Source organism: Platichthys flesus, chromosome 14, assembly GCF_949316205.1.
Source record: "Platichthys flesus chromosome 14, fPlaFle2.1, whole genome shotgun sequence".
Taxonomy (NCBI): domain Eukaryota; kingdom Metazoa; phylum Chordata; class Actinopteri; order Pleuronectiformes; family Pleuronectidae; genus Platichthys; species Platichthys flesus.
In genome coordinates, this window is record NC_084958.1 from 18889159 (window position 1) to 18916822 (window position 27664).

The 27664-nt window shown below is 42.7% G+C and overlaps 2 protein-coding genes across 3 annotated transcripts in view; both read right to left on the reverse strand.

Annotated features, from left to right (window-relative positions):
- The window catches only part of arhgef18a (rho/rac guanine nucleotide exchange factor (GEF) 18a), a gene marked incomplete in the record, with an annotated part of 15608 nt that extends 8533 nt beyond the window's left edge, over positions 1 to 7075 (reverse strand). Inside the window, 4 exon segments of the mRNA XM_062403896.1 lie at positions 322 to 436; positions 855 to 967; positions 1540 to 1668; positions 6966 to 7075. Of these exon segments, the coding sequence (XP_062259880.1) occupies positions 322 to 436; positions 855 to 967; positions 1540 to 1604 (293 nt within the window).
- Positions 7076 to 11134: 4059 nt separating this feature from the next.
- The window catches only part of insra (insulin receptor a), a 47445-nt gene continuing 30915 nt past the window's right edge, over positions 11135 to 27664 (reverse strand). For both annotated transcript variants that reach the window (XM_062403749.1, XM_062403748.1), the window contains 17 exons: positions 27437 to 27581; positions 26980 to 27194; positions 25404 to 25530; positions 24309 to 24562; positions 20704 to 20871; positions 19356 to 19554; positions 18576 to 18862; positions 17515 to 17654; positions 16719 to 16878; positions 16527 to 16626; positions 16371 to 16438; positions 15840 to 16069; positions 15396 to 15506; positions 14661 to 14820; positions 14038 to 14167; positions 13460 to 13594; positions 11135 to 12926 (listed from right to left, as the gene is read on the reverse strand). In XM_062403749.1, coding sequence (XP_062259733.1) covers positions 12569 to 12926; positions 13460 to 13594; positions 14038 to 14167; positions 14661 to 14820; positions 15396 to 15506; positions 15840 to 16069; positions 16371 to 16438; positions 16527 to 16626; positions 16719 to 16878; positions 17515 to 17654; positions 18576 to 18862; positions 19356 to 19554; positions 20704 to 20871; positions 24309 to 24562; positions 25404 to 25530; positions 26980 to 27194; positions 27437 to 27581 — 2987 coding nt within the window. In that variant the 3' untranslated portion in view covers positions 11135 to 12568. The remainder of the gene's footprint in view (positions 12927 to 13459; positions 13595 to 14037; positions 14168 to 14660; positions 14821 to 15395; positions 15507 to 15839; positions 16070 to 16370; positions 16439 to 16526; positions 16627 to 16718; positions 16879 to 17514; positions 17655 to 18575; positions 18863 to 19355; positions 19555 to 20703; positions 20872 to 24308; positions 24563 to 25403; positions 25531 to 26979; positions 27195 to 27436; positions 27582 to 27664) is intronic.

The following is a 27664-nucleotide window of genomic DNA, read 5'->3' on the forward strand; positions in this document are numbered from 1 at the left end:
CAACAATTACTGTGCACTCTGCAGTCAGTGATACAAGATTCATCATTTCCGGTGGAGTGACTCTCATGAGAAAGTTCTGTCAGATTAACACACGCTTTCTGAGACGATACAAAAATCAAATTTCACTTTTGGATTTGGGCTGAATATAGTTTCAACTAAAATGAAATCTGTTGAGTAATTGTTGGGGAAATCTTGCTGACAAACGAAACCAGAAGAGAGGTGCAAATAAAACCCTCTTTGATAGAGGTAAATCAAATTCAGTTTATTTAAGCTGAGACTGAGCTGGTTCTTCCTACCATAGATGACATCCTGTCTATTACAGCCTCTTTGTTCAGGGCCTTCAGGTAGTTCTGATCCACAGCCACACTCCAGGACTCCGCCTCCAGGTTCTGGGCATCGAACTCAAGATCACTTCGCAGCCGAGCATAATGGGAATCTGAGAGCATAGACAGCCACGGTCACACGTATATCACCACAACAGGGTTTGTGCTCCATGGTCTTCTTATGAAAACACAGGAAAGTTCAAGCCAACAAAAAGAAAATCTAGTATAGCTGCTCTTAAAAGGGGAATTGAACCATTACAACCAAAGTTATAACAATAATGAAACTGCGGCATTACTCACACTAAACTGCAGATTTTATCAGGTAAAACTTTGAGGAGCATTAGCTGGTGTAATAAACAAAGTGAACAAACATGCATCTTTGTACAATGTCACATAATAAGAGAGGACTAAACCTCACAAAAATAAACCACGGCCATATTCAAACTTCATTTAGCTGCTAAGTTAAATCCTGCTGTTGTGACAAAGCTACAAGGAGCTTTCAGCAGCTCCTCATCCCTGCGCACAGCCGACCTTCTAGGTTGATGGGTTCAGCAAAGGAGGAAGCCAGTGACAGCGAGTCCTCTGAGAGGAAGAGAGGCTTCGCCCGGAGGCCGTCCACGTCATCCATCTGCACTGGATCAGATCTAGTTGGTATGTGATGAGATAAGGTTCAGCAGGTAAATGAAAATGTGATGTCAGCGCTAAAACATTTGGCCACACAACCACAGATTGCTGTGGGCCTTCAGTATCATTGCTTCATTCAAGAGTGGAGCTTCCATTAGACGTGGATGACTGATGATGATTAGCTCGTGCCAAGTTTTAGGCTGTTTGTGTCTCCATCACTAAAGATAAATAAGATTATAGTCATCGGCTCGGTTATTGGATCTTTAAATATTTTTTAAGCCAAGACTCAGAATTGCCCTTTGCAGCAACTTTTCTCCAGCAAGGTTCAATAAGTTATAAATAATAAAACTATAAATTAAATAAAAGCATGAAAATGATAAGTAGAGCAAAAAGCAACAAGATATCACAAGGAAAAATGTTGTATATAAATAAATCAGATTTTATACGACGTGTCTCTCAGGCCAAGAACAGACCTGGAAACAGTTTCATGTCTGAGGAAAAACTAAAAATCAGACACTGTCGGTTGTACCGTTAACGTGACACATATTGTGAAGATGATGGAAATAAAGTCTTAAAATACAAGCTCACCAACCTGGCACTTGTGCTGTGAGAAGAGGAAGCAGGCTGAGGACTGGATTTTTTGGGGGTGACAGTCATGCCTGGACTAAGGAAGTTGGCGGCGTGGCCATCGGAGGCTGAGGCAGAGACACATTCATCAGCACTGAGGGAGAGATGGGGGGAGAGGGGGAGAGAGAGAGAGGGGAGAGAGAGAGAGAGAGAGAGAGAGAGAGAGAGAGAGAACAACAAAGAGTCTGTGAGTGACAGAGGCAGTAACATATATATATTTTGTGAGCGAGCAAAGTCGACCCTGGAAGTTTGGCTGGACTTCTTACAAGTGAGCTCCCTTTGGGCTTTTAACTTTGCACCCCGTTCACATATGTGCAAATGAAACTTACAGAATAAACCAGAGGAAAGGGAAAAGCTGAGAAAGCATTAAATGTCTCCCTGAAATAAACATTTCAATGTATTTGTCTATGTATGAAATGTGCTACACAAATAAATTGACTTCATTCTACACAGAATCTTTTTAGGAGATGCTGAGATACAGACGGACATTTTTCTAAAACATGAAGCCACCATGACAATTTGCAGCATGTCATGTGTGAAGTTTATATTATTAAAAAACACAATAAAGCAATTATTGTTTTAATTGCTTTATTGTAAATAATAAAGCAATTAAATTATTAATTGCTTTATTATTATTATTATAGTGGCAGATGAAAAATGAAGCTGCATTAGTGTGTATAACATAAACTAAAATAACTTTAGGTCAAAACACTGAAGATAACTCGGTGCTACAAGAGACTGAATTCTCTCAGAGAAACGGGAACAAACGTACCTTTATTAAGTTGCCTAAAGCCCCACGTTGCTGACTCTTAAATCCTCAAACAGAGAAGCTACCTTCTGAAGAGGAGAGGACAAAGTCAGTCAACAACATGTTGAGTAATGCTGAAGCCAAACAGAAGGCTGCTACTAAACTCAACTGTGGAGAGGGAACTGGTTTGTCAAAATGTGACAGCACAGCTCAGGTCAGACCAGCTCTCAGGCTGCAGAGCACAGACGCTGCACTATGACAACAACTATGAACCACATTGTATTTTAACAGTTACACAATTAAATTAGCTCTTTGAGAAGAGGAAGTGTTGATCCCTGTATATGCAAAAGATGTAACGTGAGATGAATGTGGCGAAGCTCTTATCTACTCGGTATCTTCCCCTGGACTTTGGAGATACTCATCTGTGAAAATGCTGGCAGACTCCATAATAACCCTCAGACTGACTAATCCTTTTAAATGTGGCTTTTAATTAAAGGGTTCCTTGTGTCTCTGTTCTCTCACGGCTTTAGAAGCCAATCATCTCCTCCACTGTGTCTGAGAATGAGTCACCGTGTTTTGAATTGGTATCTTCCACAGTTTCCTCATGACACTGGAAAATCCTACTAAACCAGTCGATGAAAAACAAAAGAGGATCTGGCAGAAAACGACGTCCATTGATGCTTTTATCCGTCGTATGGAGGCCTCCACCTGATTCAGCTGCAGCAGCAACGTTTGTGTCAAATCCAGACAGGAAGAGGAGAACAGAAAACCCCCCCGAACATATTTACGTCAGCATTGCAAAGCAGGAAAATGTTGAAACCTACAATGACATGGGAAATAATCCCCACTGGCTAAAAAGTGGACAAACTGCATTCAGATGATATTCACCCTTTTCAAAGCAGACTGAGTTTTACAATAAAAGCAGCAGTTGTTCAAAGACACGCCTAAAACACACATGACTGTTTGACAAGAGAAAAGGTTGTGACACAAACTCCCACGGGAGCTGTGCCTCACGCCTCTGGCTCACCTGTGTGACACACGATCACACTGCTGCTGCAGAGCCGGAGCAGCAACACTAACATCAATGTCTGCAGGATTTGTCCCTTGAATAACCAATGTATTCACAATAAATAACATGAGAGCACCTGACAACTTGTTATGGCTCTGGGCAGATCAGTGTTTATTATGCTTTTTCCTTTTAGGCTGCCAGATTAAATCACTATATATTTTAGGGATCAGAGTCCAGTAAAGTCATCATTACAGTAATAACAATTCCTGCAGAGGGAGACATGAAAGTCTGCACCAAATTCTATCACATCCAAGAGACGTTTACCAAGGTCGTGAAAGAATCATTCTGTGAGAACTGTGAAGGTCTGAGACCAAATCTGGTGCCAATCCATCAGGATATCCCAGAGGAAAAGTGAAGACTTAAATCAGCTGGTGGTCTTAAAGGGATGTGAGGGGATCAGTGCAGCACATTTAAAACTCCAATGTCACTCAGTACCTCTGCCGAGGCCCACAAGTCACCTTAAAGTCAACCAAGCCCCACCAAAGTGGACACACTCATAGAAATCAGTCCAATATGTCTCTAAAGAATAAAAACCAAAAAACTGCCATATCGCAATGTTAAAGAAAGGGATTTTAAAAAAACCATGTCCAATCCTTCCAACAAGTTCTGCAGAAATCTATTTTTGTATAATCCTGCTGAGAAACTTAAAAAACAAGCAAATTGACCGGGGTGAAATCATAACCTCCTGGGTGGAGGACATGAACTATCAGTTATTTTTGCAAATACTTGTTTTGTTGAAAAACTGTCCTCTTGTAAAACAAAGTCATTGAGGGAAAATCTGAAATATTAAAGTACTGCTCCAAAGAAATCACATATTTCCAATTACTCCTCTGGATTTCTGCATTTGCAGATAGAAATAGCAGAAACTTTATGCTTTATAAATATAAAAAGTATAACAACACAAGTTAAATATAAATAGTCTATGCTTGTTTATACATAATATATATACAAGTATTTATCTATACACATGAGAGTTCCTATGTCTACCATATGATACATTAAAGACGTACACACCTGCTCAACATGTAAACAAACAGCAACTAAACACCTTCACATTACCATTTGCGTCGCATGTTTCCCCCGGGGGCTTGGTGTCATGTAACTTTCTTTAAAGGCCTGTTTCTGAGCTTCATGGTATGCTATTAGCCACAGTGCACGGCTCGGCCCCTGGTGAGTGGCAGCCACACCTCACATGATTCACGCTGGGTGGAAAGGGAAACACAGCAGCACGAAATACGGGTCATTCCCCCGAAGAGAACAAAACAAGACCAGCAAGTCTGCCGAGTCTCCTGCAGAGGACGGCGCGATGGGGGACAACAGGGACTAAACACTGTGTTTGTGGAAAGAAGCTTCACCGACCACGAAGCAGGGCCCTGATCACTTTTAACTATTAACTGCCTGTGAGAGGAGAGCTGAGGTGTTCCAGCATGACCAGGCAGAGTGAAAAGGGCCCGAGCGTCCTCAACCAACCAGACCAGCCACCTTGAAACTGTACTCATTAGCATGAGGAAGGCATGTTCCTGATTCCCCCCCGAGGACTGTGCTGGTCTCACGTCATGGCAGAGATGTCGTTTATCAGCTGTAGATTAAACTAAACCCTGAGATCGGTCCCTCATTGCTGCAGCAGGTTTTAAACACTCTCTCTGCAGGAGGTTTCACGCTCCTGTTACTAATTCACCTCAAGGTGCAGGTTGTGTTTGTGTCTGTCACGCTGTAAACACATGACAATGTGGTTCCTGTCAGTATCAACAGGAGGATCCAACCTTCACTTAATCCTCAACAGGAACTCAGAGGGGAATCTGCTTTCAGTCAATAACTGACATCTCAGCTCCTCTCTTATATACTTCAAACTCACTTAACTCCCAGCTTCCTCTGTTCACACAGCGTCTACACAACTTTGTGCACTGACTACACCTCATGGGACATTCCCTTCCACTTTACACTTCAACTGGCACTCATTTATCTGAAGACTTCCACTCCTGCCGACACTTCCCAGCTCAACTCATCACTCACGGGCCATCGGCTTCGATTCCTTTTTTAGTGCTTGAACTCTAACGGATTCTTCAGTATTAAAAAAATCAGAGCTCGAGTGAAACTCAACTCAGCGCCTCAACTGACATTTCAACCTCGGCTGTCACTTTAACGTCAATCAGGGGCAGATTATTAGATGTAAGGACGATGTAAGACCCCCCTACTTGGTGGTCTCCTCATTGTTTTCAGACAGGCACTGAACTCTGGACCTGAACCTTTCCAGAGGGGCTGTAAGGTGAAAACAGAAATGTCAGAAGGTGCTAAGACTGAGTCCCCTCGTCAAATCATGAGTGAACCCATCTGAGGACAGTGAGACATGTCCAAATATCCACAGCGAGCAAGACACAAGGGTTTTTGATAATGATGGCTAACACCAGAGCTGGTTGTTTTGTGTGTCTCTGTGGTTGTTTTGTGTGTCTCTGTGGTTGTTTTGTGTGTCTCTGTGGTTGCTTTTTCCTTCTCTGTGTAATTGTTTTTTTGGAGTTGTTTGATTTTCAAAGAAGATATATATAGACTTCAGATCCATCCTATAGAATATTTTTGCTCCTTTGGACGTTTTAACTGCAAATTTACAGCAGTGACCTCAAACTTCAATATTAAAAAAGTCAATTTGATCCATAACGTTTTATTTTTACGATTCGTCATATATAACATATCAACATTGTTCGCGTCATTTCCTGTCTCGAAGCAGCTTTAGAGTTTCACAACACATCACATTTAACATCAAAACACAATATCAGAAACAAAACACACTAATTTAAGCAGGTTTGACAACACTGGTTGTTTTCTAAAGTGAAGAAAGTGAAAGTGAGAGTTGAACTGAGCTGGATTATATTCTAAGTTTATTAATGTTGCACGTTTCACACAACAAGTGTAAACTCAAGTTGGTAAAGTAAAGATCATAAAACACTAGAGATAAAAACCTTGATAAGATAATGATAACAACAATTAGAGGAAACAAAATAAGCAGGCATTAGAATATGTAAAGCTACAATAATAATAATAATAATTAAAGCCCTCAAAAAGCCAATTCATTTAAACTGGAGAAAAATAATAATAATAATAATAATCATTTCAATTTCAATAGGGCCTCCCACCGATTTCGGTGCTCGGGCCCTAATAATAATAATAATAAGGATTTAAAATAACAGTCAGTGAATCAGTCTCAGGGGAGTCAGGTGCTCACAGAATGAAACCAACAGGTGACTGCGCGTTAGCTCGAAGCTACAGAAAGCTAACGTCGCGTTGACCGAGTTCCACTGACGCTCGTGTGTTCGCACGAGGACACGAAGCCGAAGCGGAGAGATGGCGAGAGGAAACTACGACCAACCTGAGCTGCGGGTCAACAGGTGGAAGGAGGAGCTGCGCCATTACTCCCAGTATAAGCAAACAGCTGGTTATCTCTCTCTCTATCTCTCTCTCTACAGTGAACAGCGCTGAGGGCTCTGCTCCATTAACGATCCCGAACCACCCAGTTAGTCCCGGTAACTCCCAGTAAAGAGTAAAGTTAAAAAACAAACCCAGTTTAAAGTCTTCCTCTCACCTGGTGTTGACTTCAAAAACCACAGACTGGGAATAAACAGCTGCAGCCCCAGTGTTCAGGTGAAGGGAGGGGGGGCTGATAGAGAGCGAGACTGAGAGAGCAAGAGAGAGAGGGGGGGGTGAGAGAGATACTGAGAGAGACTGAGTGTGAGAGGGGGGGAGGAGAGAGAGAGACCGGATAAATCAACCAATCACTGCAGCCTCCTCTGGATAAGCCCGCCTACTTTTACTGCCCTCCCTTCCTCTCTCCCTCTCCCTCTCCCTCCCTCTCCCTCAACCTCTACCTCCCTCCCTCCCTCCCTCTCTCCCTCTCCCTCCCTCAACCTCTACCTCTACCTCCCTCTCTCTCGCTCTCTCCCTCCTTCCTTCCTCTCTCTCTCCCTCTCCCCTCCCACCCTCCCTCTCTCTCCCTTTCCCTCTCCCTCTCTCCCTCCCTCCCTCTCTCTCTCTCCTTCCTTCCTTCCTTCCTTCCTTCCTCTCTCTCTCTCTCTCTCCCTCCCTCCTTCCCTCCCTCTCTCGCTCCCTCCCCCTCTCTCTCTCCCTCTCCCTTCCTCTTTCTCGCTCCCTCCCTCTCTCTCTCCCTCCCTCCCTCCCTCCCTCTCTCTCTCTCTCTCTCTCCCCCTCCCTCTCTCTCTCCCCCTCTCTCTCTCCCTCTCTCTCCCTCCCTCCTTCCCTCCCTCTCTCTCCCTTTCCCTCTCCCTCTCTCCCTCCCTCATTCTCTCTCTCCTTCCTTCCTTCCTTCCTCTCTCTCTCTCTCTCTCTCCCTCCCTCCCTCCCTCTCTCGCTCCCTCCCTCCCTCCCTCCCTCCCTCTCTCTCTCTATCTCCCTTTCTCCCTCTCTCCCTCTCTCCCTCTCTCCCTTCCTCTCGCTCTCTCTTTCTCGCTCGCTCCATCTCTCTCTCTCTCTCTCCGTCCCGCTCTCTCTCCCTCCTTCCCTCCTTCCCTCCCTCCCTCTCTCTCTCCCTCTCTCTCTCTCCCTCCCTCCTTCCCTCCCTCTCTCTCTCTCCCCCTCTCTCTCCCTCCCTCCTTCCCGCATCACTTGGTTCAGTACACCTCGCTCTGTCCTCACAGGAGTTCAGACACCTGTGTGTTTCACCGACTGGAACCTTTGAATGAGAAAAACCTGTTTATAGAGAGAGAGACATTTATCATGAGCAACTGGAGGACCACGGGAAGTACTTTATAAATTGTATTACTTATTAAAGTTTTGTAGGCCATATCATTGTTTATGTTTGCGATGATATTGCGGGGGATGACTCTCTGGGTATTTTCGTTACTGGACTTGTTTGTGCTGCTTGAATCAGAGCCTGTGTTTATTTATTTAATTTGTGTTATTCTGTCCTGAGTACTGCACCAACACTGGTCTGAGTTTATAAATGTTGAAATATGTCTTACAGGTTTCTCATGATACTCAACTGCAGGCATGTATTTAGTCAAGGCTCCTGAAAGTAAACCAGGCTGCACCAAACTTCACACACTCATAGAGGTTAGTTCCCTGCATGTTGTGTTGCATTCGTAGTTTTTGTGTAATCTTGATGACGACCTAAACATACAACAATCACAGGTGCCATCGTTTTACACTGTAGAGGTTTTGTTTTGTATTTTGTATGATTTAAGAAATTTGATATGTCTTTAAATACAGCACTGAAGATTTTACCTCAACGTTGAAACAAACATTGGAAAATAGGCTCAGAAAAGCACAAATTAATTCCATAACGGGGGGGACGCCACCTGCTGGAGAAGGTTGTGTGTGACAATCAAACGCTCCAGAACAGTGTGGAGGACATCTTGTCAATGTCAAGTGTTGTGCAAGTTCACTACTCTCATGAACTAATTCAAAGTTCAGTTCATACACGTAAACATGAATAGTTCACGTTCATAGTTCACCATTTAAATTCTGAACTAGTTCATAGTTCAGTTCATTTCATAGTTTTAAGGTGGAAAGTGAGAATGAAAGACTTGTTAAAGAAAACCTTATTCATCACTACCCCTTGCCGGAATCTTTAGCAGACAGTGTGTAACAATCCCTCAGATAATAATAAGGTGCATCGGATCTCGGTTGTAGTTGCTGAGTCTGCGTCTCTGCTTTCTCTTGCCCTCTGTATATGAGACCGAGAGCTGTTGTGTTGCAGGTATGGCCTGCCCCTTAAGGAAAGTTTGTAGTGTGTGACGTGGTGCACCAGGGTATTGTGGGAAAATACGCTAAAAGTGTGTTTATAAGGAGAAGTGACAGACCACCTAGAGGGGAGGCGAGTGTTGCTCCTGCTGTATATCCGAGAAATAAAGTGGCCGCATTCCAGAGAAGAAAACACTTGGAATACGTTGCTTGTTTGGTCTGCATATGTGTACCATGAGTGATGGGTAACGTAGTGCGAAGTCGGGTTAGTTGGTCTCGGTTAGGCTAAATCGCGGACATTTTACGGGCACTGAGCCACGACATGGTGTAAGCATTTGATTTAGACAGCGTCTCTCCTGAGGAGAAAGTATTGAAATGTCCCGAGGGTCAGTGAACAGGTAGGGGTGGGGCACGTGAAAGTTCTAGGCCAATGGCTGTAGGGTTTTGTGGGATGCCAGGCTCTCATTGGCTGATGAGTTGGCGAATCAAGGGTAAATGAGGAACGGGAGTGAAGAATACAGTGGTGGATGACAGGAGTGTCGGAGTTACGAACAAGAAGTGTGTCGTGTTCACTGGACTTTAATAAAGTTACACATAAAGAGAGGTTTCCTGTCGTCTTTACGCGAGGACGCTACAATATGAACGTGTTCACCGTTCAAATTCATTATTTTCTCATTGAGTTGCGTTCAGTTCATCGTTCTCATAAAAGTGAACGTGTTCATTGAACGCCTTCTTCTGCGTTCGTTCATGCACAACACTGTCAAAGTCAGAACACTTTCAAACACCTGGTTTTGATATGAAGTGGTGTCATAGTGTTCTGACATGAACTCATTCACCAGAACCAGTAATGGCTTGAACCAGTGAATCCTAAACTGTACAACTCATCTACCCCTGTCAGAGCCACCATCAGAGAACTGCACTAAATATATCTAAATTCATCATTTTATACAATAATATTGTCTTTTGCACACTCTGTCTACATATTCTTACTGTCAAACAATAACATTACCATCATATCATCAGTACTATTACCATCATCTGCCACTGCACCTTATCTACCTATTTATCTTGTGTTTCTGTTTTTATTCTTTCTACCGCAATATTTTGTATTTTATATTTTATTCTATTGTATTGTATTTTATTGTATTCAAATGTACCGGCTGCTATGACGACTTAATTTCCCTTCGGGGATAGTTTGTGATGAGGACACATTGGTTGACCCCTCACAATACACCTCAGAAAATGTATCTTAGGTATAATATTTTGTATATTGAAGTTTCAGTTTCCTTTATTTAGGTAGTTTTAGGTGTGTTTTAAAACAAACTATGTACGAGAGTGATCACATACTGGGTAATGGCCATTCCATTGTTGCCCAGTAGATGGCGTCATTGCTCCACAGACCTCTTTCTGGGAGCTCAGGTTAGAGTGGTGAGTCAAACTGACACGAACTGATCCGGGGAGTAAATAATTTGAAAATAAAGAACTGCAACAAATTGTTTGTCATTATCAGTGTTCATAAAGGAAAACACAGAAATGGAGAAAAATAAATGTGGCTGCATTTTGTTTTAATCATTAATAGTTATCTGGTTTGTTCAGAATTTACTGTTATCAGAATGGGTCACTGGTGTCCATTAATATTATCGGAATTCATTTTTATTACATGGATTTATTGTATATTTTGATTTGATTGTCAAAGTTTATAAAACCGATTTTAATGGAACAGTATTTCATTGTCAGCGTTCTCATTTGTCCTAATCTTGGCTCATCATTCAACTGTGAAGCACTTTGAGCTTCACCCTGCTGCACGAAAGCTGCTAAACAAATAGTGTTGATTTGGTTCTTCTCCGGCCAGATGGATAATGATCGCAAACACAAAGTGAAAGAATCTGAAAAGCTTCTCAAGGGAAACAAGTGGAATAGTGTTCATGTGAAGTCAGTCACCACATTTCAGAGAAGATAAAACTGAAGAAAGATCCACAAGCGGACCCGTTCATTACGGTCTCATGTCATACAAATAATCCTGGTATTTTTTTTTTCCTATTCCTTTCCAGCAGCTGAAAAGTTCATATATTTTTTATTTTTTGTTAAAACCCTTGAATTAAAGCTCAAAGTTTACACGTTTACAGTCACATCTGAATGGCTTCTTTTCAAATGCATTGTGTTGGTGCACAGGGAGAAAAAAGCAACAGTTACGTCATCGTCCAAAAAATTCTTATGAACCCCGACTGAATACACGTGGAAACACTGACGCGCTGGCAGAGCCTCTTCACGAATGCACCTTGCTGCAATATTTACAGCACTATTTTATTTGATCTTGATATGATGGGCAGACATCTGAAGCCGAATACGCCAGAACGCTTCTTCTCCCGGGCATCGCATAGCGAGAAAAGACCAAGTGCTGTTGGTTGATCATGAGTCCGAAAAACAAAAATAAAGCTAATTAGTATGATTTTTCTGGATTAGAAAAAAATAAACATAAGAGACTAACATGTAAAAACATTTTCTAGGACCGGAAATACCTCAAGAATGACAACATATCGGCTATGTACAAAAACAACAATAATATATTTATATATATATATTTCATCTTCTATACCCACTTAAAATATACCAAAGAAGCAGCTATTGGTCAATCTGAGGAACTCGTTCGCCAACATGTTTTTGAAAACGGTTTAAATATCCTTCAGCTGTAAATGTGAAAACTCAAAAAAAGGGAGAAAAGTAAAGACAGGTAAATAAATAAAAAAAAAGAACCAGACAAAAAGTCCTGTGTTTATCCTGGGAGCCATTTTGGAATACTGCAGAGTGTGAGGAGGTAAGCCACTTCAACCAGCTTCTCCAGTGGATCAGAGTTTGTTCGAGGACCAGTCTTGGACCAATCCGACACAAAAGTTCCCCAAGCCTTTTCATTTTTCAGTTCGTCGTCCACTTGTGTACAAAGATTCACAAACAGTTCCATGACAACTGATGTAGGCCACAGACAAAATAGAAGGGCACTTTTTTTCAAGACTTAGCGATCTGGGATTGAACCCTCGTGTTGAATCTGGGGGGCTGGGGGGGGGGGGGGGGGGGCACAGTCTGGACTCGGGGAGGGACAGTGGGTTTAGCAGCCTTCTTGTTTGTCAAGAGTTTGTTTCACAGTTGAATCCATTATCCGCCCAGTCGAGCACAAACTTGGCAATATATATATGTGTGTATATATATATATATATATATATACATACAATATATTAACCAAAATCATTAACAAGAAAGACATTGGAGATTCATCCTTAAATACAAAAAAGTGTCTTCTGCCGTCCGTGTGAGAACTTGCTGTAGTGTGTGTTTGTGGCATCTGAGGAGAAAAATAAGGTCCTGAGATTTGCACTGAGCGGCGTCTGAGGAGAGTGTGATAAAAGTGAGATCTATATAAAATGGCAACAAAAGACAAAAATATATTTAAATCTATAGCGTTGATGTGTTTTTGCGCGGGATGTGTGTAGTATGTTAGGAGGGGCTGGACCGCGGCAGGCCCAGTATTCGTCCGTTGGTCTTTCCCCCGTTCATGTGTGTGAAGGGGATGTGGTGCTCCTCGTAACTGCCCCTCAGGCCCATGGAAGAGGCCTCGTCCCTGTCCGAGCACTGCTCCCTCTGGGAGTAGGACGACGGGTCCAGCGGGATGCTCTCCATGTTTTCCATGTCCAGGTCAAAGTCCTCGCTCTCGGGCGGCTTGTTCTCCTCACTGTAGAAGAAGGAGAGCTCCTGGAAGGAAGGATGCAGGTCCTCCCGCAGCATCTCAATGATCTCCTGGAAGGCCGGGCGCATCTTGGGGTTGTACTGCCAACACATCTGCATCAGGTTGTGTCTGGGTGAAGAAACAGGGAGAGGGAGACCATGGTTACATGATACTTGGGTCCACATCTGAATTTGTTGTTCAAGAAAAATTCATATGGAGCTTAATCACAGATGAAAAGATTGTAGACGGACCATTAACATTTAATTTGATGTAACAATGTTAAATGTATGAATACTTTGTTTTTCTGAGTCAATCCAACAAACACTGTGAATTAATTACCACAACAGAATTTAGTCCTGTGCAACAACACTTTCAACTCTGGTCTCAAGAACAGATAAACGTGAATCTACACATTCAATTTAAAGGATTTTAGAGTCGTAACTAATAAAGTGGTCACTTAAAGTACATGTTTGTAATTTACCTGATATCAACTTATAGTTTCCTTATTTTATATCTGTATGATTGCTGCTGTGATCTATACTGTATGAAGTTCCAGTGCAGCTCTGATTCAGGACTTTGGGAATAAATACTTTTAACTAATTTAGATATTCCACCTCTGACGTTCCAGTCCACATGTAATTCCACGTTGCTTCTGTACTCACAGTCTGTCAGCGCAGTTGTCCGGTCGGTCCAGGTAGCCTCCGTCCATGACAAACTTGAGGACCTGCTCGTTGGACAGGCCCTGGTACGGCTGCTCGGCCAGCGTGCTGATCTCCCACAGCACGACCCCGAATGACCTGGCAAACAGGCGCAGGAAAGAAAACAAGAGTGAAACACTGGAAGAATGAGGACAAACCAATTAGACACCTGACAGAGTGGATCTGCCTGTAAACACTCGTCGGAGCCAACGGGGGGGGGGCGAGGGCAGAAGCAGCGGTGGCGGCTGCTGCTGGTAAACAAGGCCGGATGAAAAGCTGGTCTCACATTTAATATTTGTAATGTGTTTACTGTTTGTTATTCTGGTCTGGACTCAGGAGGAAATGAATCAACTGTGGTGGACGAGTTTGTTGTCAACGTCTCACAAAAGAACATAAAACACATTAAACCACGACCTATGATGATAAATCATTTAATTTGAGGCCTTTTTTAGGCAACACTTGACCAACTATTACTCATAACTACATATTACATGCTATCTACAGCACCTATACCCCAGCACAACATGAGAAGTGTCACTGACCAGCAGTCTGAATTTGCAGTGAAGACTCCGTCCTTCAGAGACTCCGGTGCCATCCACCTGACGGGCAGGAGACCCTTCCCTCCTTTGCGGTAGTAGTCCGTCTCATAGATGTCTCTTGTCATACCAAAGTCTGGGAACAAATAATACAATTTATAAATCAGGTTAGTTACAGTCAAACTGATGTTATCGTGACGTGCTGTATCTGAACACGTCTTATTTAAAGCCCACTCCCCTGCAGCTTTCTGTGCCAGCGATGTGTTTGAAATGTCTTTCTGTTGTTGTTCACCTTCTTATCGTCTTACTAAGCAAATCACTCCTGATGCTGAATACACATTTAGTTTCACCTGAACCTTGTTGTTGTTGAGATTAGGGACAACCTGCTCTACCTGCTGAGCCACCGTTGACCCGCATCTATGGATTATAGCAGCCACATACAAACATAATACTGCAGATTATATAAGTACATAATTACTGGTAAGTTATATATAACGATTACACCTCCGTGGATGGAGTTGTTTAAATACCACCGAAGGGGTTCCAGGCCCTAGAAATGTCAAATTCTACACATGATGGCTTTAGCCAAATCAAATCTCCAGTGTCTGTTGTGGTTTATCGAAACGTACCTCCTATTTTGACGGTGAAGTCGGTAGCCACCATGCAGTTCCTGGCAGCCAGGTCCCTGTGGACAAATTTCTTGGCGTTCAGGTAAGCCATGCCGTCTGCGATCTCAGCGGCCATTTGGATCATCTCCTTCAGAGTTGGGGGGGGACTCCCTGGATTGTTCTGAGGGAGAAGAAGAAGAAGAAACATTACATTTATCTGACAGACTTATTTCTAACACATGTTAATTGGGAAACCATGTCTAGATTATTATTCTTATTTATACAACACAACAAAAGAATTAGACATCCCCTTTTCTGATATCAACTCTGATCACATTCTTTAGATGTGATTCTCAACATCGGAAAAGTCAACAATTAATGTGCAAACTGCTGATTAATCTAAACATGGATGAAAATCAGTTGATCTGTATTTGCACGTCTGTGCTGAGTGTTCAGCCGGGACAGCAGCCGTTCGAATCCCCTTTCACAAAGTGTCAAAGTACATGCTGAAAGAGCAGCAAAGGATCCTGGGTTGAGAAACATGTGAAAAGTAAAACATATATGTGTGCAACATGTATATGTGTAAACCACTGACAGTTCAGTGGCTCAGATTGTGTTTCCTTTAGTGTGAAAATGTTTCTACAGCTGTACTTTGGAGAATTAAGCAAATTACAAGTTCAATCCAACCTAAAACTAATATGAACATAACATTAAATTCACTTTGTGCTATAGGGGTGTGTGTTGTAATCTCATTACTTCAGCATCAGGCCGCAGAGAGCGCAGGTAGCTCTTCAGGTCTCCGTGGGTCATCAGCTCCATCACCACCAGCGTGGGCTGGCCCTTAGACACGACACCCAGCAGACGCACCTGGGAGACGAGGACGAGGGGATATTCATTTCAATACACTGAGGTCTGATCACGTTATGCAACCATGAGAACGGCCACAAGGTGAAGCAGCTGCTCTCCGCACAGTTAAACGCAGGAGAGGTGTGCTGTTTGCACATGATGGTACATTTTGTACGTACTCTTCTAGATCCAGAACTGTGTCTCATTATTGACAGACACTTACAAATACTGGTGGGATCCATTCATTTACACCATTTGCAGCACTTCAACACAGTCTGTGATTAACCAGAACTAACAATCACAATTCTTATTGGAAAATTGATTTCTGTTTCAAAAGGTGTCGTCTCATCTTACCACATGGTGGCAAGTGAAGGCCTTCATGACCGAGGCTTCGTTCAGGAACTCGATCCGCTCCCTGAGGCTCGCGGACTCGTTCACCGTCTTCACGGCTACGAGTGTTTGTGACTCGCCCTTTATGATGTCCTTGGCGTTGCCCTCGTAGACCATGCCAAATGTGCCCTGACCCAGTTCCCTCAAAATGGCGATCTTGTCTCGGCCCACCTCCCACTCGTCCTCCTCGTACACTGCAAACACATTTCCACAAAATATATTACATGCACAGGAGTTTACAAGCACATGAAAGCAGATGAATATGATTATGCAGATGGTCGGACCCATTTACCTGCATCTTTCCAAATCTAGTGATATCTCAAAGTGAATTAAATGTTGAAAATCATAAGAAACTTTGCATGAAAACAAAGTGTAGGTTTATTTTTTAGAGAGATGCAACAAACCTTTAAAGCAAAACTAAATCTTAATAAAAAGAAGTTTAAAAAGAACACAGCTTCTATATTGCTGATCAAAATGTGTGAAAACTTTGCTTACCATCATTAGCACTGAGGTATTCTGGGTTAGAAGAAGCGTAGATGGGACCACTTGGCCCTTGAGTTTGACTATAAGGGAAAAAACATTTATTAAAATGTTGAAATAAATGGGAAATAATAAGAAAACTGCTTTTAACAGGATGATGTATTTGCTCACTTCTTCTTGAACAAGAAAAATCCTGTCACGGTCACAAACAGCAACAGGATGAAACAGATGACCGGTCCAATGACGATCTTTACGATGTAGAGAGGGTCGCCTGTGGAACACGATCCGCCCAGACAATGAGACACATTTCAGGGGAACGAGAAGAACCGGCCGTGTTTGACTTTGTTGCAGACGGAAACTTACTTGCGTCCTGGACGTAGAAATATGTGGGCTCGGTCCAGGATCCGTTCCCGGCCAGGGACGTGGCTCGAATCCTAACCGTGTAGTTCCCAGGATGCATCACTTTCAGCTTGCAACCTTGGGTCACTTTGTACATGTTCCTCGACACGCAGTAATGCAGCTCCTGTGAAATAGCAACCCTCAGGCTCAGGCGGTGGACAACAAAGATGAAACAACATCGCTTGACAAACAGCTGCTTTATAAAAAGTTTGAAATCTCATGTTTTAAATAACATTTTATGAGTTTTCTTTTCCCTCCGTGTTCAAACAGTTTGTTTCCACTGAGGAAACATCTGTTTTTTTTATTGTTTACCAAACCAAACAACCATCTGCAGCATCAGACGGTTGGTTTGTAGACCCGTCTCTATGTTAACTAAAACAAGATGCAATGGGTAAATTACTTCTTCATTAAGGTTATCAAACAAAAACATTACTGAGACCACAAGCTCCAACTTTCAAAACACAAGTCAAGTCACATGTATTGCTCTAATTTGTCTGTACGACTGCTCAGCTAATTATTAAATGGATCCATTAAATCTGATTCTCAGTGAAATTGTCGGTCATTACAGCCGAGCCTCTGGTTTAATGATGGGAAATATGAAGAGTGCTTTCTGGGTAAAAACTAATTTATGTGCAGAGGTGAACCTGCAGTGAACTCGTGTACTCGGTGACCCAGCGACTCACGTCACTACATTCTCTAGGGCAATAAAGTCATATAACAGATGAGAGTGCAAACGTGTGTGTGCAGTGTGTTTCCTCACCTCAGTGTCTCCCAGCCTCTTGTAGTTGACCTCGTACAGGATGATCATTCCATTAGGAGCTTTAGGTTCCAGCCAAGTGATGTGTACCGAGTTCTCCGTCACCTCGTAGCTGATGGGACCCACGACGTCATCGGCCTTGTCTGGGGACGACAGTCACATGGTTTGACAAATGATGTTTCTACTCAAACACTGGTTTGTTTGGAGTAAACAGAAGATGAGCTGCAGAGGTGTCCGGTTGGCCTCATGGCTGTGACACTAGTTGCATGTTTTCTCTGTCTCTTCAGGGTTAGTTACAGGAAAAAATAATTAAGAAATACCCACAAGGTGCAGAGTTAGCATGAAGAGCTCCCATAAAAAGTGTAATTTCCTCCATAATTATACGTAAATGTATTTGGAACCAGATGCTGGGGTGTGACATTAAAGGTGCTATTTGTAAATTTACTGTGCTGCCAGGAGCAGGTGGTGGTGAAGTTCGCTTGCCAAAGTTTCAGCAAACGTTGTGTTTAAAAGACATGAGGCTATAAAAAGCTCTCTGAGCGGCACTTCTTCTCCAGGGCAGACTGGACGCTGCAGTTTGTGTCAATGGGACGAGTTGGCTGGGCTGTTTTTTTTTTATTTTTATTTTTTAAGATACATTTATTAGTCCCAAACAGACATGCACAGGCACACTCATGCAGGTAGGGAAATTTAACCTCTGCTTTTAACCAATCTGGTGCAGGACACACAGAGCAGTGAGCGACCATGTACGGCGCCCGGGGAGCAGATGTTGAGGGAGTAAGGTGCCTTGCTCAGGGGCACTAGACAGGGTAGGGAGAATCCTCTCGGATTTTTGGACAGATCAATCCAGGTTCGTCTTTTTGTTTTTTCTCCGTGGAGTCGAACCAGAGACAAACCAGAGAACTTTTCTGTCCAAGTTACTGCCACTAGACCACCGCCTCTCTTATATTCTAACTTCAGTAGAAACTAGTCCTTTACTTCCCAGCTCCTGGCAGGTAAAGGACTAAAAGGTTGATGCTGAATGTAAGTCCTACATTCACTCAACAAGAGTAAACCTTCTTCACCTTCGGGCATCGTGCGGGCGCTGACGTACGCTGCCATGCTGCAGCGGGCCGGGTCTTTTGGGTCGTTGCAGGCGTGGATCTCAATCTGGTAGCTGGTGAAGTGCCGCAGGTTGGAGATGACAGTGGACTCTTTGGCGTGGACGGTGACCACCGTCTTGATGCTTACGAAGTTTTCCTCGTCCTCGCCGTTGGGGGTGCGTGTGCCCTCTGGCGGGCTGGGGGCGGTGGTGAGGAAGAGGTTCGTGTGGTTGGCGATTCCCATCACAGCGCGCCGCTGTCTCGAGCGTCTAAGAGAAGGCAAGGAATGTTCAAAGTGTTTAACATAATGCAGGAAAGACATTACATTAGAAAGTATAAGACATTTAAGGGACAGAGGACAATTACCAACAGCTGATTGGAAAACAGAACAGTAACAGAAAACTGAGCAGTAGTTTGAGCCACAATAACATAGAGGCATAAAGTTGGCTGGTCCAATAGCTTTGGACATTATACAGTACTTTGATTATTCTTAATGAAAAGTACTTTGTGTGATTAAAATACGAAACCTAAGATGGAGGCTAAAAGTGTTTTGTGTGAAGTTAAACTCAAAGTAATGTTGAACTGGATTGAGTTTGACAAACAAGCAAAGAAGAAAGCATCTAAAAGCCATCGTCATTTATTCAAGCTCCAAACCCTAACACATACTATTTTGAGGACCGTGTTCATGAATAACAAAGACAATCGCTACGGTTTTCTTGATATTCATTCTTAAAAAGACAAGTCTGTTGTCAGTTGTCTTACTTGATCTCAAAGACTTCATTATGCAGGTAGTTCTCAAAGGTTTTGCGGTACTCTGAGTCCTCTTTCTCTTTCTTGAGCTCCTTGTCTGTTTTGGGGCAGGCGCAGCATCGTGTCCCCGGGCCCTGCTCCTCCGTCTGGTTCCACTTGTGCTCCTCGTCACTGTCCACCTGCGTGGGCACCCGCGATGGCAACTTCATCCCTGAGGAAGTGAAGTCGACCAGGGAAAAAAATAATGAAAACAATCAAATCAGAAAGAATGGCATGACAGCTGCAACTAACACAAACACATAACACAGTCTTATGCACAAACACAGCCACACACACGCGCCTGCGGGCCATGTCTGTCCTCGTCATCCCTCACCTCCTCCTCACCCTCTCTAGTGGAGATAAATTCCAAGTGACATGACCTCCCTGTAGACTTCCCATCTCTCTGGATGTTGTGGGAGTTATGGGAGTTCCACAGACAAAAGTTTGAGCTCAGTTACGTACCAACATGGAGGGGCAGTGATGTAGGTTTGGGTTATGACGGGAATAATATTTCAACTTAGATAAATGTCTGAACTTTGCCTGAACACGATGTAGAGCGCGGGGAGGATCCTGATTGTCTGAGTCTGTGGTTTTGTGTAGTTTAAGCTACATAATTGCACCCAGGCAAAAGATTCCAGCACCTGATTTTCTTGCTGAGCTGGTACAGAATATTTTTATCCTTCTTAGCAACAGTTGTTCAATTATAGGACTGCAACGATGCATCGTCTCCAGTCCCAATACCCATAGTTTAACTGAGACCTAGGCTTTGTGTATTGATGGGCTACAGGTGTCTACTGTGTGGAAGAGCCTGGGATCCTTCTCACCACTAGAAACTTCAACAACTTTTTGAGGATAGACTGTGCAAAGGAACAAAGAGCTGCCTTTGCAGAGGTACACTATCACAACCTCCTCCACCATCGACATGTTTGTTGTTGCCAGAAACCGTTTATTTTGAGCTGTCCTCTAATAAATGTATTGCTCATCAACCATATCAGTGGAAAGGACACATGGGCTGTAACGGTTAAACCTTTTAAAACTGACACCTTTCTGTTTGTACATAAAAGCAGCACGCTTTTGTTGTATAAATGATGTTTATTTATATATTTGAAATATCTAATAACCCCTCTAATTACTCATCAATCAGCACACACAGTCATTACAGTGTCCTATGAGCAGACTGGAGCAAACCAGAGCAGAGAAAAGCCTCCGAGTGAGAAAAGCTCTTCAAATAAAGGAAAGCTTTCTTTCTTTCTCTCAGACTCAGACACACTAATACAGACTTGGACACAATAACAGTACAACGACAAACAATGTGGCTTACCCTTTTGACAGTAGTCAAACTTGTAGAGCTCGCTGGCTTCAGGTTGACGCTGGCAGAAGACCAGGTAGTGAGTGATGTTGCCGTTGGGGTCATTGGGAGGTTTCCACTTGAGGATGATCTGAGACGAGGAGTTGGATGAGGAAATGGCGTCCAGCGGGACAGAGGGTTCTAGAGAGACAGCAAGAAGTTTGTTTTTACAGGTAAGTGGAGTAAAACATTTATATTTCAAACTGTCAACTTGAAGTTTGGACCCAAAACCTGAAGGGAAGTTCTGCATCAGGCAAACAGAAACTAAAAGAACCAGAAAATAAATACAAAGTAAAAATTTTTTTTAAATGTGAACGTGATAAAACTATTTAAAACATAAATCATGAATAAAAAAAAGACAGAAAATCCTGAACACTGAAAATCAGATTTTCACTAAGAGAGATAAATTAAGTTATGTGTCTGAGAAGCTGTTATCAAAACACTGCAGGTATAAATGAAAAGATGAGTTGGTTGTGTAGCAAAGCAAATCAGATGATTATATGTTTAATCATGATCATGAGGATAGTGTAGATCCACTGTGAGTTGTTCTAATGTAATAATTCCGAAACATTTGGTATCACAGTTAGCAGACGTCTACAATCATTGGAATTTGTCAGAAATAGAAAAAGCTGTTTCAATCTTATTTGCAAGGTCACACAAGTTATAATTTACATATTTGTTGAAGGTACTTTCTCGCCTCTGTGCCACAGCTGGTGTCCAGTTTCATTTCAGTTTTATTTTAATCTCGGTTGTCAGTTTGGCTTTGGTAGTTTAGCTCTTATCAATGTTAAGCTGTGGTTTTTATATTTAAAGATGTATTGAGTAGTTTTGATTTGTAGATTTCACAGTTTTGCTGCAAAAATGTTAAATCATTTAAAATTTCACAGTTGGCACGGTAAAGTGATGTCTTTTGTTACTCTTGTTTCAGACTGGTTATTTGCTTCGTTTTGGTTTATATTCATGGTTTTATTCATCTGTTGTAACTTGTTGGCAATGCTTACGAAACACCTTGTTGTGGTTCTAGGTCACGGACATGTGACACAGCATCATCTTTGAATGTTGCACATCAGTTTCACTAAGACTGAAAGCTTACTTGTCTTTTCACGTTGCAAAACAAAGTACAAGTTGTGCTTCTTAAGTAAACAAGTGAGTGGCACAAACGCCTGAGTTATAATAATCATGTGTGATTTCAAAAGCAGGACAGAGGCTGGCACCAGCAACAAGTGCCAATCGACACGTGTTTTACAATTTTCTGATTAGAATGAGACGCGAGGAGGGAGCGGTGCGTGGGGACGTCAGATTGAACCACAAGCAGCCACAGACACTTGAGCATTGATGTCACTGTGATTATGTAGTGCCTGTTTCATGAGGGTGCTACAAACTGGTCCGACTGCATTGTCAGACTAAGTTTAACCGGAGACAGTTAATATGCAATGACAGCTCTGCCCTTCCGACGCAGCACGCTGGCTAGACAACGACACACGCCCCCCCCCCCCCCCCCCCCCCCCCCTGCCGACTGAGCAACACGGCTCTGCTGGAAGCCTGTTCCACGTGAGTGAGGGTTGTCGTGTTTGAAGTTGTTTATCAGGGAGGAAATGCACATTGTGTGACAGGAGGCCTATGACAAACAAATCTGTAAACGACACACACTCGGTGGGCGGCAGGGTTCAATTAGGTTCTGGGAAAGAGATTTGAGATCGCGGCGTGACGGACTGATGCAGACGTCTTGCACCAGGCGGCCCCCTGTAGGTCAGTGGCGCCCCTGGCAAATTGTTCCATCTGTCTTCCTCATGGCTGTTAAGCCCAGGACGTCTTGGCAGCAGTCCGACTGATAGGCACAAAGCTCAATCCACCAGTCAATGATAGTAGCACCGCGGGAACTGTGGATTCAAGACGAGCCTAAAAATAATTGAAGGAACTGTGGTTGAGTCTGAGGAGGATTCATTACAGAAGTTACTCGGAAAGTTCGGCAAAGGCCTTTTCCCCCAAAGGGAACCCATCACAATCATAACCTAGACTTTGAATGCATATGTATGTAACTTCCATTCCCACCACCTTTTTTAAATTGTTTTGCAAAAGAAGTTAGAACAGTAACTGATCACTCACTGATCACAAGCACGTTTCCTTCAGATTTTTAAAACTGCTTTAATCAAACCACTTTCTGAGTAACATTTTGCAGACAGCTGAATGACTTCCTCTGCAGCAACTCTGTGTTTGAGAAATTCCAGTGGGCTTCCAGGGCCCAGCGCAGCACAGAGACGCCTTTGGTCAAAGTTGTGAATGACCTCAGAATGAACACAGATGAGAAAAGGCTCTCTGTACTCGTTCTACTGGCATTTGACACTGTGGATCCTAACATTCTGCTGGACAGACTTGAACACTGGGTCGGCCTCTCGCCACATGAGAAACGTGACTTAGGTGTCCTTCTACCATCTAGGGATGCCGCTGCTGTCTGGTAGACCTATCAAAGCCATACATCAGGTACAGCCTCTACAGAATGCAGCAGGTCTTGTTCTGACAAATACCAGACAGAGAGCCCACATCACTCCGATTCAAAAATCTTTACATTGGCTGCCCGTCTGTCGTGGAATACATTTTAAACTTTGACCCACGTGGTCAAGAAGTAGGTGTCTGTTGGTCCCTTAGATCCACTGACTCAAACCTTTGAGCTGTTCCTGAAGTCAGAATCAAAAGACCCAGAGAGGCAGCTTTTATCAACTACGTCCCCAAACTCTGGAACAGTCTGCCTGATGGACTCAGGGGCTCAAAATCGATTTATACATGGATGATATATGAAATGTATTCTTATTTAAGCATGTTTCTACATATATTTTTGTATTGCCTTAATATACTCAGCACTTTGAGTTGTATGGATCTGTTTTATGATTGTACTGTACAAAGAGAGAATGCATTCTCAAATAAAAATAATTATTATTTTACTTTTAACTTATCACCTGTGACCTAGAACCTTTTGGAGGAAACTTAATTCACCTCTTTTTGAGGACTAACTGATTCTCCACTGAAATCCAGTACGGCTCCAGTTTCACATTGTGACTTGCATTTTGACTGCGCTCCATACCCCTGAAGATTTATGCCACTGAAAGGGCAACACCATCTCGGGTAAAAGGCCATTAAGTTCATCTGCTGGTAACAAAATGCTATTGTGGGAAATGTAACAATGGAATATGGATTTACATATGGATTAACATAAGTTTACATAATAAAACATTACTATAATTAGAGTGTTGGAATATTATATTTAAACCGAAGTCAAAGACGTAGGAGGTGTGTGTGTATGTGTGTTGTCTACACTGTGAATGTTAGTTTCTACCCTTCTCTGCATAGACATTTATGTGCATCTTTGCTGAAGTATGTTCAGCAAAGATGAGAGGTGCATGATTCTGAACATATCACTGGAACATAAAGACTAAAGGAAAATGTGAGGTATTTTGAGTCAGAACTTGTGTTCTCCAGACGAGAGAGAGTGGTGCTGGCTTCGCAGCCTGGAAAGATATTTATACCTTTCAAGAATTCAAGAAACAAGACATTGGAACAACACAAATCTGAATCAGTCTTACTGGTGGCATTGGTGCGGATGTACATTATCTCGCTCTTGGCTCCGTTAACCTGGTGCTCATCGGAGGCTGAGAGTTGAGTTTTCACCATGATGGCGTACTGTGTCCAGGGCTTCAGTGGCAGGATGAGATGACCTGGTTCAAACTGCTCTTTTTCCCCCTCTGCAGCTCGATCTGGAGGATCCACGTCAGCAATCACCCAGCTGTTGGAGCCGCAGGCATCCTGCCCATCAAACTCGGTTACGTTCTGGAATGGTCTGTGGGGGGAAAAGATAAAACAATATCCAATGAAAAGTGTGTTATATGTTGGCCCAAATCGAATTCCACTTGAGAAAGGATATCAAGTTTCAGTTTGATTTTTTCAGTCAATTCATCATCGTGTTTATCGGAGCAGTCGTTCGAGGGAAAGAGCTCAGTGAACGTCACTCAGGCCCGAGAGAACCAAAATGATGCTGGTTGAAAAATTTGAATTAATGAAAATGACCTTTTTTTTCTAAAAGCATTCATTGCAACCCACAAAGCCTAATTGCAAAACAGGCTGTAGAAATGAGGAGGTGACCTCATAATATTGTGATGTTGCTGCAGGCGGTTGTGTTTTAAAAAGTCAGCAGACAGCCTCATTTTTATGCATGATTTTTCCATCTGTGGTGTTGAATCCAAAATGCTTTTTTTCATATTCCTTCTCAGATGGCTCGGTGTCACGATTATTCAATCGGCACAGAGCGCTAGTTTGATTCTTTTTCCATTTTGCTGCCTGGTCTACTGAGAACCGAAAATACATCAGATTGAAAGTGCATTTTACAAACACCCCCTGCCTGAGTAGAGAAAGCTTGTTGTGCTTGAACACTGATTTCAGATGGAGGACACATTGTTCCCAGATGTGCTTATCTTTATTTTTCTGCATGTGTTTTGACAAGAGTCAGTGAAGCACAATTTAACATTGGCACAACCCACCAGGTCCAAATGATCTCCGTGTTTCTATTCAGCTTATTCTTATCTTTCAAGTGCTAGAGCAGCTGAGAGCTTTTTTTATTTCGAGCAGAGAACAAGGTGTGATTGTGAGTGTGGCTGCCTGATGACAAACAAAGATTTACTTACGCTTCTTTGTACAGCACCATGAATCCCAGCAGGTCTCTGTAGTCCGGAGGCCAGAAGGCTTCCCACTTCACCATTATTTTATCGCTCATGGTTCGGACCTGGGTAAACTTCAACAGGTGGTTCTCACCTGAGAAGACACATTGGATCAATTAGGAGCTACAAGCAGAAAATGTGATTAGGAGACATTAGTGAGAATACTCCATCACTGTTAGTAGATTAGTTTTAGATATAAAACCGTGAGCCACATTCCTAAAATAAATGGAAAAAAAGATTTAATTCACCCATATAACTGATAAACTATATTCCATTTCATTTTTTAATCTGACTGGATAGACCTATATAAGCTTGCTGTCTGCTGGGATGGAAGCATCGTCCAGAACTACTATCCCAGACATGATGCTTAAACACAAGTAGGTATTATAATCTCGATCTATATATGAGCATCAAGTATTGATAATTTTTAAATAGGTCATGAGATGAGCCAGTTCCATTCATTCACTGGGGAGGGAACATTTATGTAATGATTTGTGTGTCACACATGCCTCAGCAGGGTCACACATTAATTTCCATGCTCAAAACGTCCTCTACCCGTGATGAACATTTGACAGCCTGCACAGGGTTAATACGACTCGGAGGATAAGAAGAATCACACACAGTTTGCTCAACGTAAAAAGAACAAATTGTTATTATTATTTGGTAAGGAACTTCATCAAGGCTTTCAGTGTATTAATTTACTCATGTCCTGACCTTAGTCTTTATAATCTTAATGATTCAAAATGTAATAGATCCGTTTTTTCGGCGGTACACCAGTCTCATTTGTCTCCCCATAGTTTCATCATGAACTTCTCATAATGATTTAAAGACCTTTAACATAGCGTTATGCTAACTGCGTCCCTGCAGAGCTGCATGTGCGCAGCGCATCGATTCTCTCAGACCCTCCTTGCCCTGCTGCTGCACTCCGTCTCTGTCTCTCTCTCTCTCTCTCACAACCACAGTGACAATGGACCCATCTGTCATAGTCGTACTGGACAGTTGGAGCACCAGGAATTCCCAGCGCATCGGTGAACCATCAAAAATCCATCACGTTTTTCTGTCCATGGCAGAACTAACAAGAGTAGTTTCTGCTTTTAGCTATGTGCGTTCCCATGGCAGAAACTATATATATATATATATATAACTGCAGCATATGATATGCAATGTCTATATATAGACATTTTAGACAGTATATGAACTCTATAGCTAAATGAAATAGGGTTATACCATAAATAATTATTCTAGGGATGGTTTATGATGTTGTATTTACAAAATAGACTTGTTAAAATAATATTGGTGCGTTGTGATATAAATAGCACAAATCCTGTATCACCATGTCCAATAGTTGTCTGTCCTTTGCTCTGTTGGTTGTTCTAAACTATATCAGTAAAGGTCTGCAGAGAGACATCAGCAAACACTAAAGGACAGGAAATTACCATCATGACAATAACTATGACTTTGTTTGCAGTTGTGCTGAGGTCGACCTGTGGCCATAGCAACTCATGCAACAATTAACACAGGTCCCTGGAGTAGAGGCTCTTACATGAGGCCTGGTCTCCATTGGTCTTGGTGGCGACGTCCATTTTCTGCTGCCGACTTTTGGTTCCTGTGACCTCTCCCATACTGCGGATCTCAGACATGCAGAGTTTGGAGTTGTAGAGGAAAAACATGCGCCCCTTCAGGATGGTGAGCTTGTGTTTGGACCAATCCCAGAGCTGCCGCAGGTTCTGATTGTCCAGTGCATAAAAGGAGTAATTCCTAGGACAGAACACACAAGATTACATAAACATGTTTTTACAGTGAGCGCAGTCCATCGTGCTGCAATGTTCCTCTACCTCTTCCGAATGAAACCTCACATATGATTTTGGGAAATTCTAACCAGAAACAGCTACCACAGTGACACATTTTGTAAAGGTCATTCCTTCCGCTTTTAACTCATAATTACAGGAGGAGGCTCTGACATGGCGAGGATGAGATGGGCTCAGAAGAAGAAGACTCACCCGCTTTCCTGTTCCTCTCCACGAATAACACGCAGTTTGCGGAAAAACGAGAGTGACACAAGGGCGTAGGAACGTCGCACTGTCAGGTAGCCAGTGATCTCCTCCAGCTGCCCCAGACTGGCTTCCAGTTCAGCTGCTATGTTGTCTACAGAAAACCAGAAAGCACAAGCCTTTAAATTGACCTCTGAACCTGCAACAGACAACTGTTCTTTGACAAACTATGTTTTT